This window comes from Trachypithecus francoisi, unplaced genomic scaffold (genome assembly GCF_009764315.1).
Source record: "Trachypithecus francoisi isolate TF-2019V2 unplaced genomic scaffold, Tfra_2.0 Lachesis_group7, whole genome shotgun sequence".
Classification (NCBI taxonomy): domain Eukaryota; kingdom Metazoa; phylum Chordata; class Mammalia; order Primates; family Cercopithecidae; genus Trachypithecus; species Trachypithecus francoisi.
In genome coordinates this window covers 1,914,196-1,928,855 of record NW_022681472.1, presented here as the reverse complement: position 1 = coordinate 1,928,855, position 14,660 = coordinate 1,914,196, and the positions used below count along the sequence as shown (strand labels likewise).

The following is a 14,660-nucleotide window of genomic DNA, read 5'->3' as shown; positions in this document are numbered from 1 at the left end:
GAGCATCTCATTTTCTGGAATTCCACACTAACACCTCAGCAGTTTCACTCTCCTCCTTGTGCTGTGGCACTGAAACTTTGGTTCCCATGTTTCAGTGAGCACCTTTATGTTTTTGATATCCCAGGAACCAAATGAAAAAAGAATGATCAAAGGCAGTGGGGGAGAAGAATATCTTAGTGCGGAAAAGGGCAATCTTCCTTTCTATTCCTGAAGCCTCACCGTGTCTCATCTTCTAAATCTGACTACTTAATGGAAAACCCAGGTGGTAAAGATGGAAGAAGATACATTTTGCATCTTTGTCTTTTTATTTGTGTGTTCCCACAAGTCAGATGGGGTGAATATTTATATTAGATTCTGAAGAGTGGTTGGGAATAAAAGCACAAAATGAAGGAGGGCCCCTTTTGAAATTTTAGAAAATTATTTAGTTCATTCAAACAGAAATGAAGTAAACTTTACAAAAATTTCAATGATATACTAATGATATAATTACATATTACAATTATATGGTAACAGTTCTGTATATATGATTAAATTTAAATGTCAAATATTTTTAATGACTAAAGTAGCAAACTGAGTCAAGTGATAAAATCAATTAAAATAAAAAGGTTCTTTTTATTCAGTAAAGCAACAACCATCCTTAATATCAAACTTCCACTCAAGGTTGAAGAAGAAATGCAGAGGCATGGAAGTAATAACGTGGGAATATCAGAAAACCTGACTGGTGGTGCCGCTGCTGGCAATGGTGATGATGGATTAATTCCACAAAGAAAGAGCAGAAAACCTGAAAATCAGCAATTTCCTAGCACAGAGAATGAAGAATATCATAGGTAAGCCTATGGCAACATTTAACGGGAGATAACTATGTGCTTTTGAACTAATCCTAATTTGGGCTAATATTAATGATGAACAAATTTTACACTTTTACTAGGATATTCAGCCTTGTCTGGTAATCAGAAGAATGAAAATCAGCAAACAATGTGTTACCATTTTTTCCAGTCATTAATTTATTTGAAAAATAACCAGTATTGGCAAATGTGAGGGAAAAAGCATTTTCTTTTCTTTTTAGTGAACTTTAATTTTAGCTTCAAGGGTACATGTGCAGGTTTGTTATATAGGTAAACTGTATCATGAAGATTTGGGCTACAGATTATTTCATCAGCCAGATAATAGGCAAAATACCAGATAGGTAATTTTTTGGTGCTCTCCCTCCTGCCACCCTTCACCCTCAAGTAGGCCCCAGTGTCTTGTTCTCCTCTTTGTGTTCATGAGTTCTTATTGTTTAGTTTCCACTAATGAGTAAGAATATGTGGCATTTGATTTTCTGTTCCTGCATTAGTTTGCTTAGGATAATGGCCACCGGCTCCATCTGTGTTGCTGTAAAGGAAATGGTCTCACTGAAAAAGACATTCTCACATACTGTTGGTAAATACATTTTTAGTGTTAGTTTAGTAGCATTTTCACACACACACATATATAACATAGTAAGGATATATAATATATGTATGTTAAAAATATTTATATAGATATATATACACACATATATACATATATACTTACGTTACATATATACTTTTGTATAAGGGCATTTATTATAGCATTATTATATCAACAAGCTGGAGTTAGTCTAAGTCCTTATCAATAGGAAATAGCTCAAAGTTCATACCCAGAAAATAATACAGTATGCAACCTTTTTTTTTTTTTTTGAGACGGAGTCTCATTCTGTCGGCCAGGCTGGAATGCAGTGACATGATCTCCGTTCACTGCAACCTCTGCCTCCCAGGCTCAAGCAATTCTCCTGCCTCAGCCTCCCGAGTAGCTGGGATCACAGATGTGTGCCATCATGCCTGGCTAATTTTTGTATTTTTTTTTTTTTTTTTGAGACGGAGTCTTGCTCTGTCGCCCAGGCTCGAGTGCAGTGGCCGGATCCCAGCTCACTGCAAGCTCCGCCTCCCGGGTTCACGCTATTCTCCTGCCTCAGCCTCCGGAGTAGCTGGGACTACAGGCGCCCGCCACCTCGCCCGGCTAGTTTTTTTGTATTTTTTAGTAGAGACGGGGTTTCACCGTGTTAGCCAGGATGGTCTCGATCTCCTGACCTCGTGATCCGCCCGTCTCGGCCTCCCAAAGTGCTGGGATTACAGGCTTGAGCCACCGCGCCCGGCTCTTTTTTTTTTTTCTTTTTAGAGACGGAGTCTCGCTGTGTCACCCGGGCTGGAGTGCAGTGGCCGGATCTCAGCTCACTGCAAGCTCCACCTCCTGGGTTCATGCCATTCTCCTGCCTCAGCCTCCCAAGTAGCTGGGAGTACAGGCCGCCACCACCTCGCCCAGCTAGTTTTTTGTATTTTTTTTAGTAGAGACGGGGTTTCACCATGTTAGCCAGGATGGTCTTGATCTCCTGACCTCGTGATCTGCCCGTCTCAGCCTCCCAAAGTGCTGGGATTACAGGCTTGAGCCACCGCGCCCAGCCTAATTTTTGTATTTTTAGTAGAGACGGAGTTTCACCATATTGGCCAGGCTGGTCTTGAACTCCTGACCTCAGGTAATCCACCCGCCTCGGCCTCTTAAAGTTCTGGGATTATGGGCATGAGCCACCGTGCCTGGCCAGTATGCAACCATTTTTAAAAAAATGAAGTTAGATCCAGAGTGTACTGATTATTTCATAGTAAACATGTATTTAAAACATTGAGTTTGATGAGCCATCTTAAGACAATTTTGTTAGAATTCTTGTAATATCTGCTATGTTGCAAATGGAAGTTACATGCTATGTTGACACTGTAACTTGTTAGCAATAAGATTACTAGTTATTAAACTTTTGTTGTCAATGCCTGAATGCTGAAATATTGGAACCTCAATCTGAATATTGCCAAGGGATTGCACATGGGGATCTATATTTCATATACACATTTCAGTATATTGGGTAAAACTTGTGAAAATGCATTAAAGGATGTTTGATCTACTAAACCAGGAGTTGGCCAGCTTTTTCTGCAAAGAGCCAGTTAGTAAATATTTTATGCATTGTGGACCTTATTAATTAATTAATTAAATTATACTTTAAGTTCTAGGGTACATGTGCATAACGTGCAGGTTTGTTACATATGTATACTTGTGCCATGTTGGTGTGCTGCACCCATCAACTTGTCAGCACCCATTAACTCGTCATTTACATCAGGTATAACTCCCAATGCAATCCCTCCCCCCTCCCCACTCCCTGTGATAGGCCACAGTGTGTGATGTTCCCCTTCCCGAGTCCAAGTGATCTCATTGTTCAGTTCCCACCTATGAGTGAGAACATGCGGTGTTTGGTTTTCTGTTCTTGCGATAGTTTGCTGAGAATGATGGTTTCCAGCTGCATTCATGTCCCTACAAAGGACATAAACTCATCCTTTTTAATGGCTGCATAGTATTCCACGGTGTATATGTGCCACATTTTCTTAATCCAGTCTGTCACTGATGGACATTTGGGTTGATTCCAAGTCTTTGCTATTGTGAATAGTGCCGCAATAAACATACGTGTGCATGTGTCTTTATAGCAGCATGATTTATAATCCTTTGGGTATATGCCCAGTAATGGGATGGCTGGGTCATATGGTACTTCTAGCTCTAGATCCTTGAGGAATTGCCATATTGTTTTCGATAATGGTTGAACTAGTTTACAGTCCCACCAACAGTGTAAAAGTGTTCCTATTTCTCCACATCCTCTCCAGCACCTGTTGTTTCCTGACTTTTTAATGATTGCCATTCTAACTGGTGTGAGATGGTATCTCATTGTGGTTTTGATTTGCATATCTCTGATGGCCAGTGATGATGAGTGTTTTTTCATGTGTCTGTTGGCTGTATGAATGTCTTCTTTTGAGAAATGTCTGTTCATATCCTTTGCCCACTTTTTATGGGGTTGTTTGTTTTTTTCTTGTAAATTTGTTTGAGTTATTTGTAAGTTCTGGATATTAGCCCTTTGTCTGATGAGTAGATTGCAAAAATTTTCTCCCATTCTGTAGGTTGCCTGTTCACTCTGATGGTAGTTTCTTTTGCTGTGCAGAAGCTCTTTAGTTTAATTAGATCCCATTTGTCAATTTTGGCTTTTGTTGCCGTTGCTTTTGGTGTTTTAGACATGAAACCCTTGCCCATGCCTATGTCCTGAATGGCATTCCCTAGGTTTTCTTCTAGGGTTTTTATGGTATTAGGTCTAACATTTAAGTCTCTAATCCATCTTGAATTAATTTTGTAAAAGGAGTAAGGAAAGGATCCAGTTTCAGCTTTCTACTTATGGCTAGCCAATTTTCCCAGCACCATTTATTAAATAGGGAATCCTTTCCGCATTTCTTGTTTTTGTCAGGTTTATCAAAGATCAGATGGCTGTAGATGTGTGGTATTATTTCTGAGGACTCTGTTCGGTTCCATTGGTCTATAGCTCTGTTTTGGTACCAGTACCATGCTGTTTTGGTTACTGTAGCCTTGTAGTATAGTTTGAAGTCAGGTAGCGTGACGCCTCCAGCTTTGTCCTTTTGACTTAGGATTGTCTTGGCAATGCGGGCTCTTTTTTGGTTCCATATGAACTTTAAAGCAGTTTTTTCCAATTCTGTGAGGAAACTCATTGGTGGCTTGATGGGGATGGCATTGAATCTATAAATTACCTTGGGCAGTATGGCCATTTTCACGATATTGATTCTTCCTATCCATGAGCGTGGTATGTTCTTCCATTTGTTTGTGTCCTCTTTTATTTCACTGAGCAGTGGTTTGTAGTTCTCCTTGAAGAGGTCCTTGACATCCCTTGTAAGTTGGATTCCTAGGTATTTTATTCTCTTTGAAGCAATTGTGAATGGAAGTTCATTCATGATTTGGCTGTTTGTCTGTTACTGGTGTATAAGAATGCTTGTGATTTTTGCACATTAATTTTGTATCCTGAGACTTTGCTGAAGTTGCTAATCAGCTTAAGGAGCTTTTGGGCTGAAACGATGGGGTTTTCTAAATATACAATCATGTCATCTGCAAACAGGGACAATTTGACTTCTTCTTTTCCTAACTGAATACCCTTGATTTCTTTCTCTTGCCTGATTGCCCTAGCCAGAACTTCCAACACTCTGTTGAATAGGAGTGGTGAGAGAGGGCATCCCTGTCTTGTGCCAGTTTTCAAAGGGAATTTTTCCAGTTTTTGTCCATTCAGTATGATATTAGCTGTGGGTTTGTCATAAATAGCTCTTATTATTTTGAGGTACGTTCCATCAATACTGAATTTCTTGAGCGTTTTTAGCATGAAGGGCTGTTGAATTTTGTCAAAAGCCTTTTCTGCATCTATTGAGATAATCATGTGGTTCTTGACTTTGGTTCTGTTTATATGCTGGATTATGTTTATTGATTTGTGAATGTTGAACCAGCCTTGCATCCCAGGGATGAAGCCCACTTGATCATGGTGGATAAGCTTTTTGAGTGCTGCTTAATCCGGTTTGCCAGTATTTTATTGAGGATTTTTGCATCGATGTTCATCAGGGATATTGGTCTAAAATTCTCTTTTTTTGTTGTGTCTCTGCCAGGCTTTGGTATCAGGATGATGTTGGCCTCATAAAATGAGTTAGGGAGGATTCCCTCTTTTTCTATTGATTGGAATAGTTTCAGAAGGAATGGTACCAGCTCCTCCTTGTACCTCTGGTAGAATTCAGCTGTGAATCCATCTGGTCCTGGACTATTTTTGGTGGGTAGACTATTAATTGTTGCCTCAATTTCAGAGCCTACTATTGGTCTATTCAGGGATTCAACTTCTTCCTGGTTTAGTCTTGGGAGAATGTAAGTGTCCAGGAAATTATCCATTTCTTCTAGATTTTCTAGTAGATTTGCGTAGAGGTGTTTATAGTATTCTCTGATGGTTGTTTGTATTTCTGTGGGGTCCGTGGTGATATCCCCTTTATCATTTTTTATTGCATCTATTTGATTCCTCTCTCTTTTCTTCTTTATTAGTCTTGCTAGCGGTCTGTCAATTTTGTTGATCTTTTCAAAAAACCAACTCCTGGATTCATTGATTTTTTGGAGGGTTTTTATGTCCCTATCTCCTTCAGTTCTGCTCCGATCTTAGTTATTTCTTGCCTTCTGCTAGCTTTTGAATGTGCTTGCTCTTGCCTCTCCAGTTCTTTTAATAGTGATGTTAGAGTGTCAATTTTAGATCTTTCCTGCTTTCTTTTGTGGGCATTTAGTGCTATAAATTTCCCTCTACACACTGCTTTAAATGTGTCCCAGAGATTCTGGTATGTTGTATCTTTGTTCTCATTGGTTTCAAAGAACTTCTTTATTTCTGCCTTCATTTCATTATGTACCCAGTAGTCATTCAGGAGCAGGTTGTTAAGTTTCCATGTAGTTGAGCAGTTTTGATTGAGTTTCTTAGCCCTGAGTTCTAGTTTGATTGCACTGTGGTCTGAGAGACAGTTTGTTATAATTTCTGTTCTTGTACATTTGCTGAGGATTGCTTTACCTTCAATTTAGTGGTGAATTTTGGAATAAGTGCGATGGGGTGCTGAGAAGAATGTATATTCTGTTGATTTGGGGTGGAGAGTTCTATAGATGTCTATTAGGTCCGCTTGGTGCAGAGATGAGTTCAATTCCTGGATATCCTTGTAAACTTTCTGTCTCGTTGATCTGTCTAATGTTGACTGTGGAGTGTTGAAGTCTCCCATTATTATTGTATGGGAGTCTAAGTCTCTTTGTAAGTCTCTAAGGACTTGCTTTATGAATCTGGGTGCTCCTGTATTGGGTGCATATATATTTAAGATAGTTAGTTCTTCCTGTTGAATTGATCCGTTTACCATTATGTAATGGCCTTCTTTGTCTCTTTTGATCTTTGATGGTTTAAAGTCTGTTTTATCAGAGACTAAGATTGCAACCCCTGCTTTTTTTTGTTCTCCATTTGCTTGGTAGATCTTCCTCCATCTTTTTATTTTGAGCCTTTGTATGTCTCTGCGTGTGAGATGGGTCTCCTGAATACAGCAGACTGATGGGTCTTGACTCTTTATCCAGTTTGCCAGTCTGTGTCTTTTAATTGGAGCATTTAGTCCATTTACATTTAAGGTTAATATTGTTATGTGTGAACTTGATCCTGCCATTATGATATTAACTGGCTTATCTGTAAAGGATTTTATTTCTCCTTCACTTATGAAAGTTAGTTTGGCTGGATATGAAATTCTGGGTTAAAATTCTTTTCTTTAAGAATTGAATATTGGCCCCCACTCTCTTCTGGCTTGTAGAGTTTCTGCCGAGAGATCTGCTGTTAGTCTGATGGGCTTCCCTTTGTGGGTACCCGACCTTTCTCTCTGGCTGCCCTTAAGATTTTTTCCTTCATTTCAACTTTGGTGAATCTGGCAATTATGTGTCTTGGAGTTGCTCTTCTGGAGGAGTATCTTTGTGGCGTTCTCTGTATTTCCTGAATTTGAATGTTGGCCTGCCCTACTAGGTTGGGGAAGTTCTCCTGGATGATATCCTGAAGAGTGTTTTCCAACTTGGTTCCATTTTCCCCCTCACTTTCAGGCACCCCATCAGACGTAGATTTGGTCTTTTTACATAATCCCATACTTCTTGCAGGCTTTGTTCCTTTCTTTTTCTTCTTTTTTCTTTTGGTTTCTCTTCTGGCTTCATTTCATTCATTTGATCCTCAATCGCTGATACTCTTTCTTCCAGTTGATCGAGTTGGTTACTGAAGCTTGTGCATTTGTCACGTATTTCTCGTGTCATGGTTTTCATCTCTGTCATTTCGTTTATGACCTTCTCTGCATTAATTAGTCTAGCTGTTAATTCTTCCACTCTTTTTTCTAGATTTTTAGTTTCTTTGCGCTGGGTATGTAATTTCTCCTTTAGCTCTGAGAAGTTTGATGGACTGAAGCCTTCTTCTCTCATTTCGTCAAAGTCATTCTCTGACCAGCTTCGATCTGTTGCTGGCGATGGGCTGCGCTGCTTTGCAGGGGGAGATGCGCTCTTATTTTTTGAATTTCCAGCTTTTCTGCCCTGCTTTTTCCCCCATCTTTGTGGTTTTATCTGTCTCTGGTCTTTGATGATGCTGACGTTCTGACGGGGTTTTGGTATAGGTGTCCTTCCTGTTTGATAGTTTTCCTTCTGACAGTCAGGACCCTCAGTTATAGGTCTGTTGGAGATTGCTTGAGGTCCACTCCAGATCCTGTTTGCCTGGGTATCAGCAGCAGAGGTTGCAGAAGATAGAATATTGCTGAACAGCGAGTGTACCTGTCTGATTCTTACTTTGGAAGCTTCCTCTCAGGGTGTACTCCACCCTGTGAGTGTGGGGTGTCAGACTGCCCCTAGTGGGGGATGTCTCCCAGTTAGGCTACTCAGGGGTCAGGGACCCACTTGAGCAGGCAGTCTGTCCGTTCTCAAGATCTCAACCTCCGTGTTGGGAGATCCACTGCTCTCTTCAAAGCTGTCAGACAGAGTCGTTCCCGTCTCCTCAGGCCTCTGCTTCTTCCCCTGTTGTTTTTTTAGCTGAGCCCTGCCCCCAGAGGTGGAGTCTATAGAGACAGGCAGGTTTCCTTGAGCTGCTGTGAGCTCCACCCAGTTCGAGCTTCCCAGCGGCTTTGTTTACCTACTTAAGCCTCAGCAATGGCGGGCGCCCCTCCCCCAGCCTCGCTGCTGCCTTGCGGTTAGATTGTCGCAGACTGCTGTGTTAGCAATAAGGGAAGCTCCGTGGGCATGGGACCCTCCCGGCCAGGTGAGGGATATACGCTTCTGGTGTGCCCGTTGGCTTAAAGCGCGGTATTGGGGTGGGAGTTACCCGATTTTCCAGGTGTTGTGTGTCTCAGTTCCCTTGGTTAGGAAAAGGGATTCCCTTCCCCCTTGCGCTTTCCAGGTGAGGCGATGCCTCGCCCTGCTTCAGCTCTCGCTGGTCAGGCTGCAGCAGCTGACCAGCACTGATTGTCCGGCACTCCCTAGGGAGATGACCCCAGTACCCCAGTTGAAAATGCAGAAATCACCGGTCTTCTGTGTCGCTCGCACTGGGAGTTGGAGACTGGAGCTGTTCCTATTCGGCCATCTTGCTCCGCCCCCAGTTGATGCAGTTTCTTCCTAGCCTCGATGGTCTTTACATTTTGGCATGTTTTTGCAATGGCTGGTACCGGTTGTTCCTTTTCATGTTTAGTGTTTCCTTCAGGGTCTCTTGTAAGGCAGGCCTGGTGGAGACGAAATCTCTAAACATTTGCTTATCTGTAATGGATTTTATTTCTCCTTCACTTATGAAAGTTAGTTTGGCTGGATATGAAATTCTGGGTTTAAAATTCTTTTCTTTAAGAATGTTGAATATTGGCCCCCACTCTCTTGTGGCTTGTAGAGTTTCTGCTGAGAGATCTGCTGTTAGTCTGATGGGCTTCCCTTTGTGGGTAACCTGACCTTTCTCTCTGGCTGCCCTTAAGATTTTTTCCTTCATTTCAACTTTGGTGAATCTGGCAATTATGTGTCTTGGAGTTGCTCTTCTGGAGGAGTATCTTTGTGGCGTCTCTGTATTTCCTGAATTTGAATGTTGGCCTGCCCTACTAGGTTGGGGAAGTTCTCCTGGATGATATCCTGAAGAGTGTTTTCCAACTTGGTTCCATTTTCCCCCTCACTTTCAGGCACCCCAATCAGACGTAGATTTGGTCTTTTTACATAATCCCATACTTCTTGCAGGCTTTGTTCCTTTCTTTTTCTTCTTTTTTCTTTTGGTTTCTTTTCTCGCTTCATTTCATTCATTTGATCCTCAATTGCTGATACTTTTTCTTCCAGTTGGTCGAGTCAGTTACTGAAGCTTGTGCATTTGTCACGGATTTCTCGTGTCATGGTTTTCATCTCTGTCAGTTCGTTTATGGCCTTCTCTGCGTTAATTATTCTGGTTATCTATTCTTCCACTCTTTTTCAAGATTTTTAGTTTCTTTGCACTGGGTACGTAATTCCTCCTTTAGCTCTGAGAAGTTTTATGGTCTGAAGCCTTCTCCTCTCATCTCGTCAAAGTCATTCTCCATCCAGCTTTGATCTGTTGCTGGCAATGAGCTGTGTTCCTTTGCAGGGGATCTACACTCTTATTTTTTGAATTTCCAGCTTTTCTGCCCTGCTTTTTCCCAATCTTTGTGGTTTTATCTGCCTCTGGTCGTTGATGATGGTGACGTACTGATGGGGTTTTAGTGTGGGTGTCCTTCCTGTTTGTTAGTTTTCCTTCTGTCAGGACACTCAGCTGTAGGTCTGTTTGAGATTGCTTGAGGTCCACTCCAGACCCTGTTTGCCTGGGTGTCAGCAGCAGAGGCTGCAGAAGATAGAATACTGCTGAACAGCGAGTGTACCTGTCTGATTCTTGCTTTGGAAGCTTCCTCTCAGGGGTGTACTCCCCCGTGTGAGGTGTGGGGTATCGTTCTGTCCCTGGTGGAGTATGTCTCCCAGTTAGGTTACTCCGGGGTCAGAGACCCACTTGAGCAGGCAGTCTGTCTGTTCTCAGATCTCAACGTCCGTGTTGGGAGATCCACTGCTCTCTTCAAAGCTGTCAGACAGAGTCGTTTGCTTTTGCAGAGGTTTCTGTTGCTTTTTTTTTTTTTTTTTTGTTGTTGTTGTTTAGCTGTGCCCTGTCCCCAGAGGTGGAGTCTACAAAGCCTGGCAGGCCTCCTTGAGCTGCTGTGAGCTCCACCCATTTAGATCTTCTCAGGGCTTTGTTTACCTACTAAGCCTCAGCAATGGTGGGCGCCCATCCCCTAGCCTCGCTGCTGCCTTGCAGTTAGATCGTAGACTGCTGTGCTAGCAATGAGGAAGGCTCCGTGGGCGTGGGACCCTCCCAGCCAGGTGTGGGATATAATCTCCTCGTGTGCCCGTTTGCTTAAAGCGCAGTATTGGGGTGGGAGTTACCCGATTTTTCAGGTGTTGTGTGTCTCAGTTCCCCTGGCTAGGAAAAGGGATTCTCTTCCCCCTTGCGCTTCCCAGGTGAGGCGATGCCTTGCCCTGCTTCAGTTCTGGCTGGTCGGGCTGCAACTGCTGACCAGCACCAATTGTCCGGCACTTCCTAGTGAAATAAACCCAGTACCTCAGTTGAAAATGCAGAAATCACCGGTCTTCTGTGTCGCTCACACTGGGAGCTGGAGACTGGAGCTGTTCCTATTCAGCCATCTTTCTCCGATCCCCCCATTTATTTTTTTAATACAGGGTCTCACTCTGTTGCCCAGGCTGGAGTACAGTTGCATGACCATGGCTCACTGCACCCTTGACTTTTTGGGCTCTAGTGATCCTCCCACTTCAGCCTCTGTACTAGCTGGGACCACAGGTGTGCAACATCACACCCAGCTAATTTAACTCTATGGACTAGAAAGTGAATAAGCATGACTGTGTTCCAAGGTACTTTACTTACAAAAACAGGTAGTGGGCTGGATTTGGCCCACAAGTGCTAATTTACTGACTCTTGTGCTAAAAGGAAGGTGCTGCTAATGCAGTGACTTTTATTTGTAAAAGTACCCTGTATGCATGACATTATCCTTCCTCTGAAAAAAGAATGTATTTCAGTGTTCACCTCACCATATTTTTCAATGGTGACTTCATATAATTTTTATATTCATATAATTCATATAATTAACTTCATATAATTTTTAAAATTTCATTTATAAAATAAGATTATTTTCTGCATTTTTCCTATTTTATTTCTGTTAATAGAACTCACTATTTTACTATGATCAATTACTTTGTATACTTGATGAGTATCAGCTGTTGTAGAATTGACTGGTTTTTATCAAGCAAGAAATACTCCCCTTAAAACTCTTAGTATTAGTCCTTATTTATAAACATGAACAAAATGATAATGAGCTTATGTAATCTAGAAATGTTCAAGGGATCTTTTAGTTCTATAATTTTAAGAATGTAATATCTTGGTCTGACATTTTTAAATGCCATATTGTATAATTTTTATAACCTTTAAAATGTATAATTTTTATATAAAATTTGAAAACTGCACCATTTATATAAAATTTGAAGACTACTATTTCTTATCTATTACTATTCATGACTGTGGAAGAAAATTACATTATTCAGAGTTATGACTCCTAAGTGTGATGTCCTTAAAAGAACTGTCTGCACTCACAAACTCAAATTTTCTTTCAATTCATTGTTGATCTCATGCAGTAGTCTTCAACTTCAGCACTCCTCCAAAATTGTTTTTCTCAAGGTTATCACTAATTTTTTCTGTAACAAATCTAGGCATTTTTTTCTTACACCTCATTTTATTTAATTTGTCAGCAGTATTTGACCCTATGGAAGACCTCTTCTCCATAACAGTGTCTTCGCTTGGCTTTCAGGACCTCCCTCCCTCAGGCTTTTCATCCTTTTTTTCTACTCCGTTCATCATGGTCTGTTTTGCTTGCTCCTCCTCATCTTTCACCTTTTGCACATTGTTGTCTCCCAGGTCTCAGTCCTAAATCTTATCTCTCCTCTCCCCTCCCCTCCCCTCCCCTCCCCTCCTCTCCTCCTTGACAGTCTCACTCTGTTGCCCAGACTGGAGTTCAGTTGCACGATCTCAGCTCACTGCAACCTCCACCTCCTGGGTTCAAGTGATTCTCCTGCTTCAGTCACCTAAGTAGCTGGAATTACAGGCGCGTGCCACTGTGCCTGGCTAATTTTTATATTTTTAGTAGAGACAGGGTTTCCCCATGTTGTCCAGGCTGGTCTCAAACTCCTGATCTCAGATGATCCACCCACCTCGGCCTCCCAAAGTGCTGAGATTACAGGTGTGAGCCACCGCCCCCAGCCCCTTGTGACTTTTTCTATTGTGTATATGCTAGTGATTTCCAAATGTACGTCTCCAACTCAGTTCTCTCTCCTTAATTCCAGATCTCTATATCAACCTGCCTACTTGACATCTCTCTTTGGGTAGCACACACTTGTCAGCCCAAAACTGGGCTACTCATGTCCTTCCTAAAATCTACACCTCATGTAGTCTTTCCTACTTTGGTAAATGGCAGCTCTTCCATTTGCTCTGCCAAAAACTTCGGTGTCATTCTTGACTCATCTTTCTGTCTCTCTGATGCCTCACATCTAATCTATCAGTAAGTCGTATCAGGTATACCTGAAGAATATATCCAGAAGACAGTCATATATTGTACATCTGAGCCACCATCATCTGTAGTCTAGATGAGTGTCATAGACTGGTAATTGATAGTCCTGGTTTAAAAAAAAAATCCCTTTAAATCAATTCTTAACTCAATGTATATATTTTAAACATAAGTCAAAATGTGTCATTGCTCTACCCCAGCCCTTCTGATTGCCTCCCATTTCACTCTGAGTATGTGTCAAAGTTCCTCTTAATAACTAAAAGACAGTACACCATCTGGCATATTATCTCTCCTGCTTAAACTTCTATTTCTTATCTCCTTTGCTGTGCTTCAGCCACACTGAACTTCTTGCTATTCCTTATCTAACCCTATTGCTTAAAGACTCCAGGCACACCTCTGTACTTGGCGGTTCCTTTTGTCTGGAATGCTTTTCCCCCAGATATCCTCCTAGCTTATTCTTTCCATTCCTTCAGTTCTTTAATTAAAATACCCTTTCTCAGCAGGGACTTTTCTGGCCATCCCAACTTTCCCACCACTCTTCCCCTCAAACACATAAACATTTCATTTTCCTGCTTTAGTTTTTCTCCTCTAACATATTGTATATTTTGCCTTATCTATTGTTGTTGTGTGTTTATCTCATTCTCTTCAATAGGATTTTTATTATTCACTACCATATCCTCACTGCCTAGGAAAAGGCCTAACATACTGGATGTAGCTACCTAGTAAATACTTTTTTTTTTTTTGAGACAGAGTCTCACTCTGTCTCTCAGGTTGGAGTGCAGTGGCACGATTTTGGCTCACTGCAAGCTCCGCCTCCCGGGTTCCAACCATTCTTCTGCCTCAGCCTCCCGAGTAGCTGAGACTACAGGTGTCTGCCACCATGCCCTGCTAATTTTTTTGTATTTTTATTAGAGACAGGGTTTCACTGTGTTTCCCAGAATGGTCTCGATCTCCTGACCTTGTGATCTGCCGGCCTTGGGCTCCCAAAGTGCTGGGATTACAGGCATGAGCCACCGCGCCCGGCCATAAATACTTACTAAATGAGTGAATGGAATTTATCCTAGGTATATTGTTTGATTGATTCTCACTTAAAAAATGTTTGACGTGGTTCATTCTAACAATTTTGCCTGTTAATTATATGCATTTTTTATTCTTTTGGCTCTTTATAGTGTGCTACATTCTTTATATTAATATTCCTTCATTTAGGGAGAAAAGCCCAATATTGTGGTTATTCACTATTCTTTTAGTGGTAATCATGATAATTGTAATCAGGGTAAAATGAGTCAGAGGAATTGCAAATTTTACTGGTATTTTATCTAAAAAAAATTTGAGTGGCGAATTTAATGGACTTACAAATTTTTTTCCAAGGGATTATGAACCTTCGGGTGACTTCTTGTTGACATGGCTACAGGTTGGTTCTTTCCTGAGTTTGAGGCAACTTTAACCAGAAATTTTCTATTTAAAAGTTGCCTTCCATTAACTGTGTTCAAAATGAAACTATTTTATATTCAAGAATTGTAGATTTAATTTTAAAGTTTTGGTCAAGATGAATTGGTTAAGGAAAGCTCTCAGGAAGATCTTCTTTTTTTTGATATATAATCTTGTCTTAACCTGAAGAGTTCTCTGTATAAT

General features: G+C 41.2%; 1 protein-coding gene across 1 annotated transcript in view; it reads left to right on the top strand.

Moving 5' to 3' along the window:
• Nucleotides 1–14,660, top strand: part of LOC117079595 (POTE ankyrin domain family member A-like) — a 50,037-nt gene that overhangs the window by 20,381 nt on the left and 14,996 nt on the right. The window contains 1 exon segment of the mRNA XM_033203615.1: nt 661–827. Within this exon segment, the coding sequence (XP_033059506.1) occupies nt 661–827 (167 nt within the window).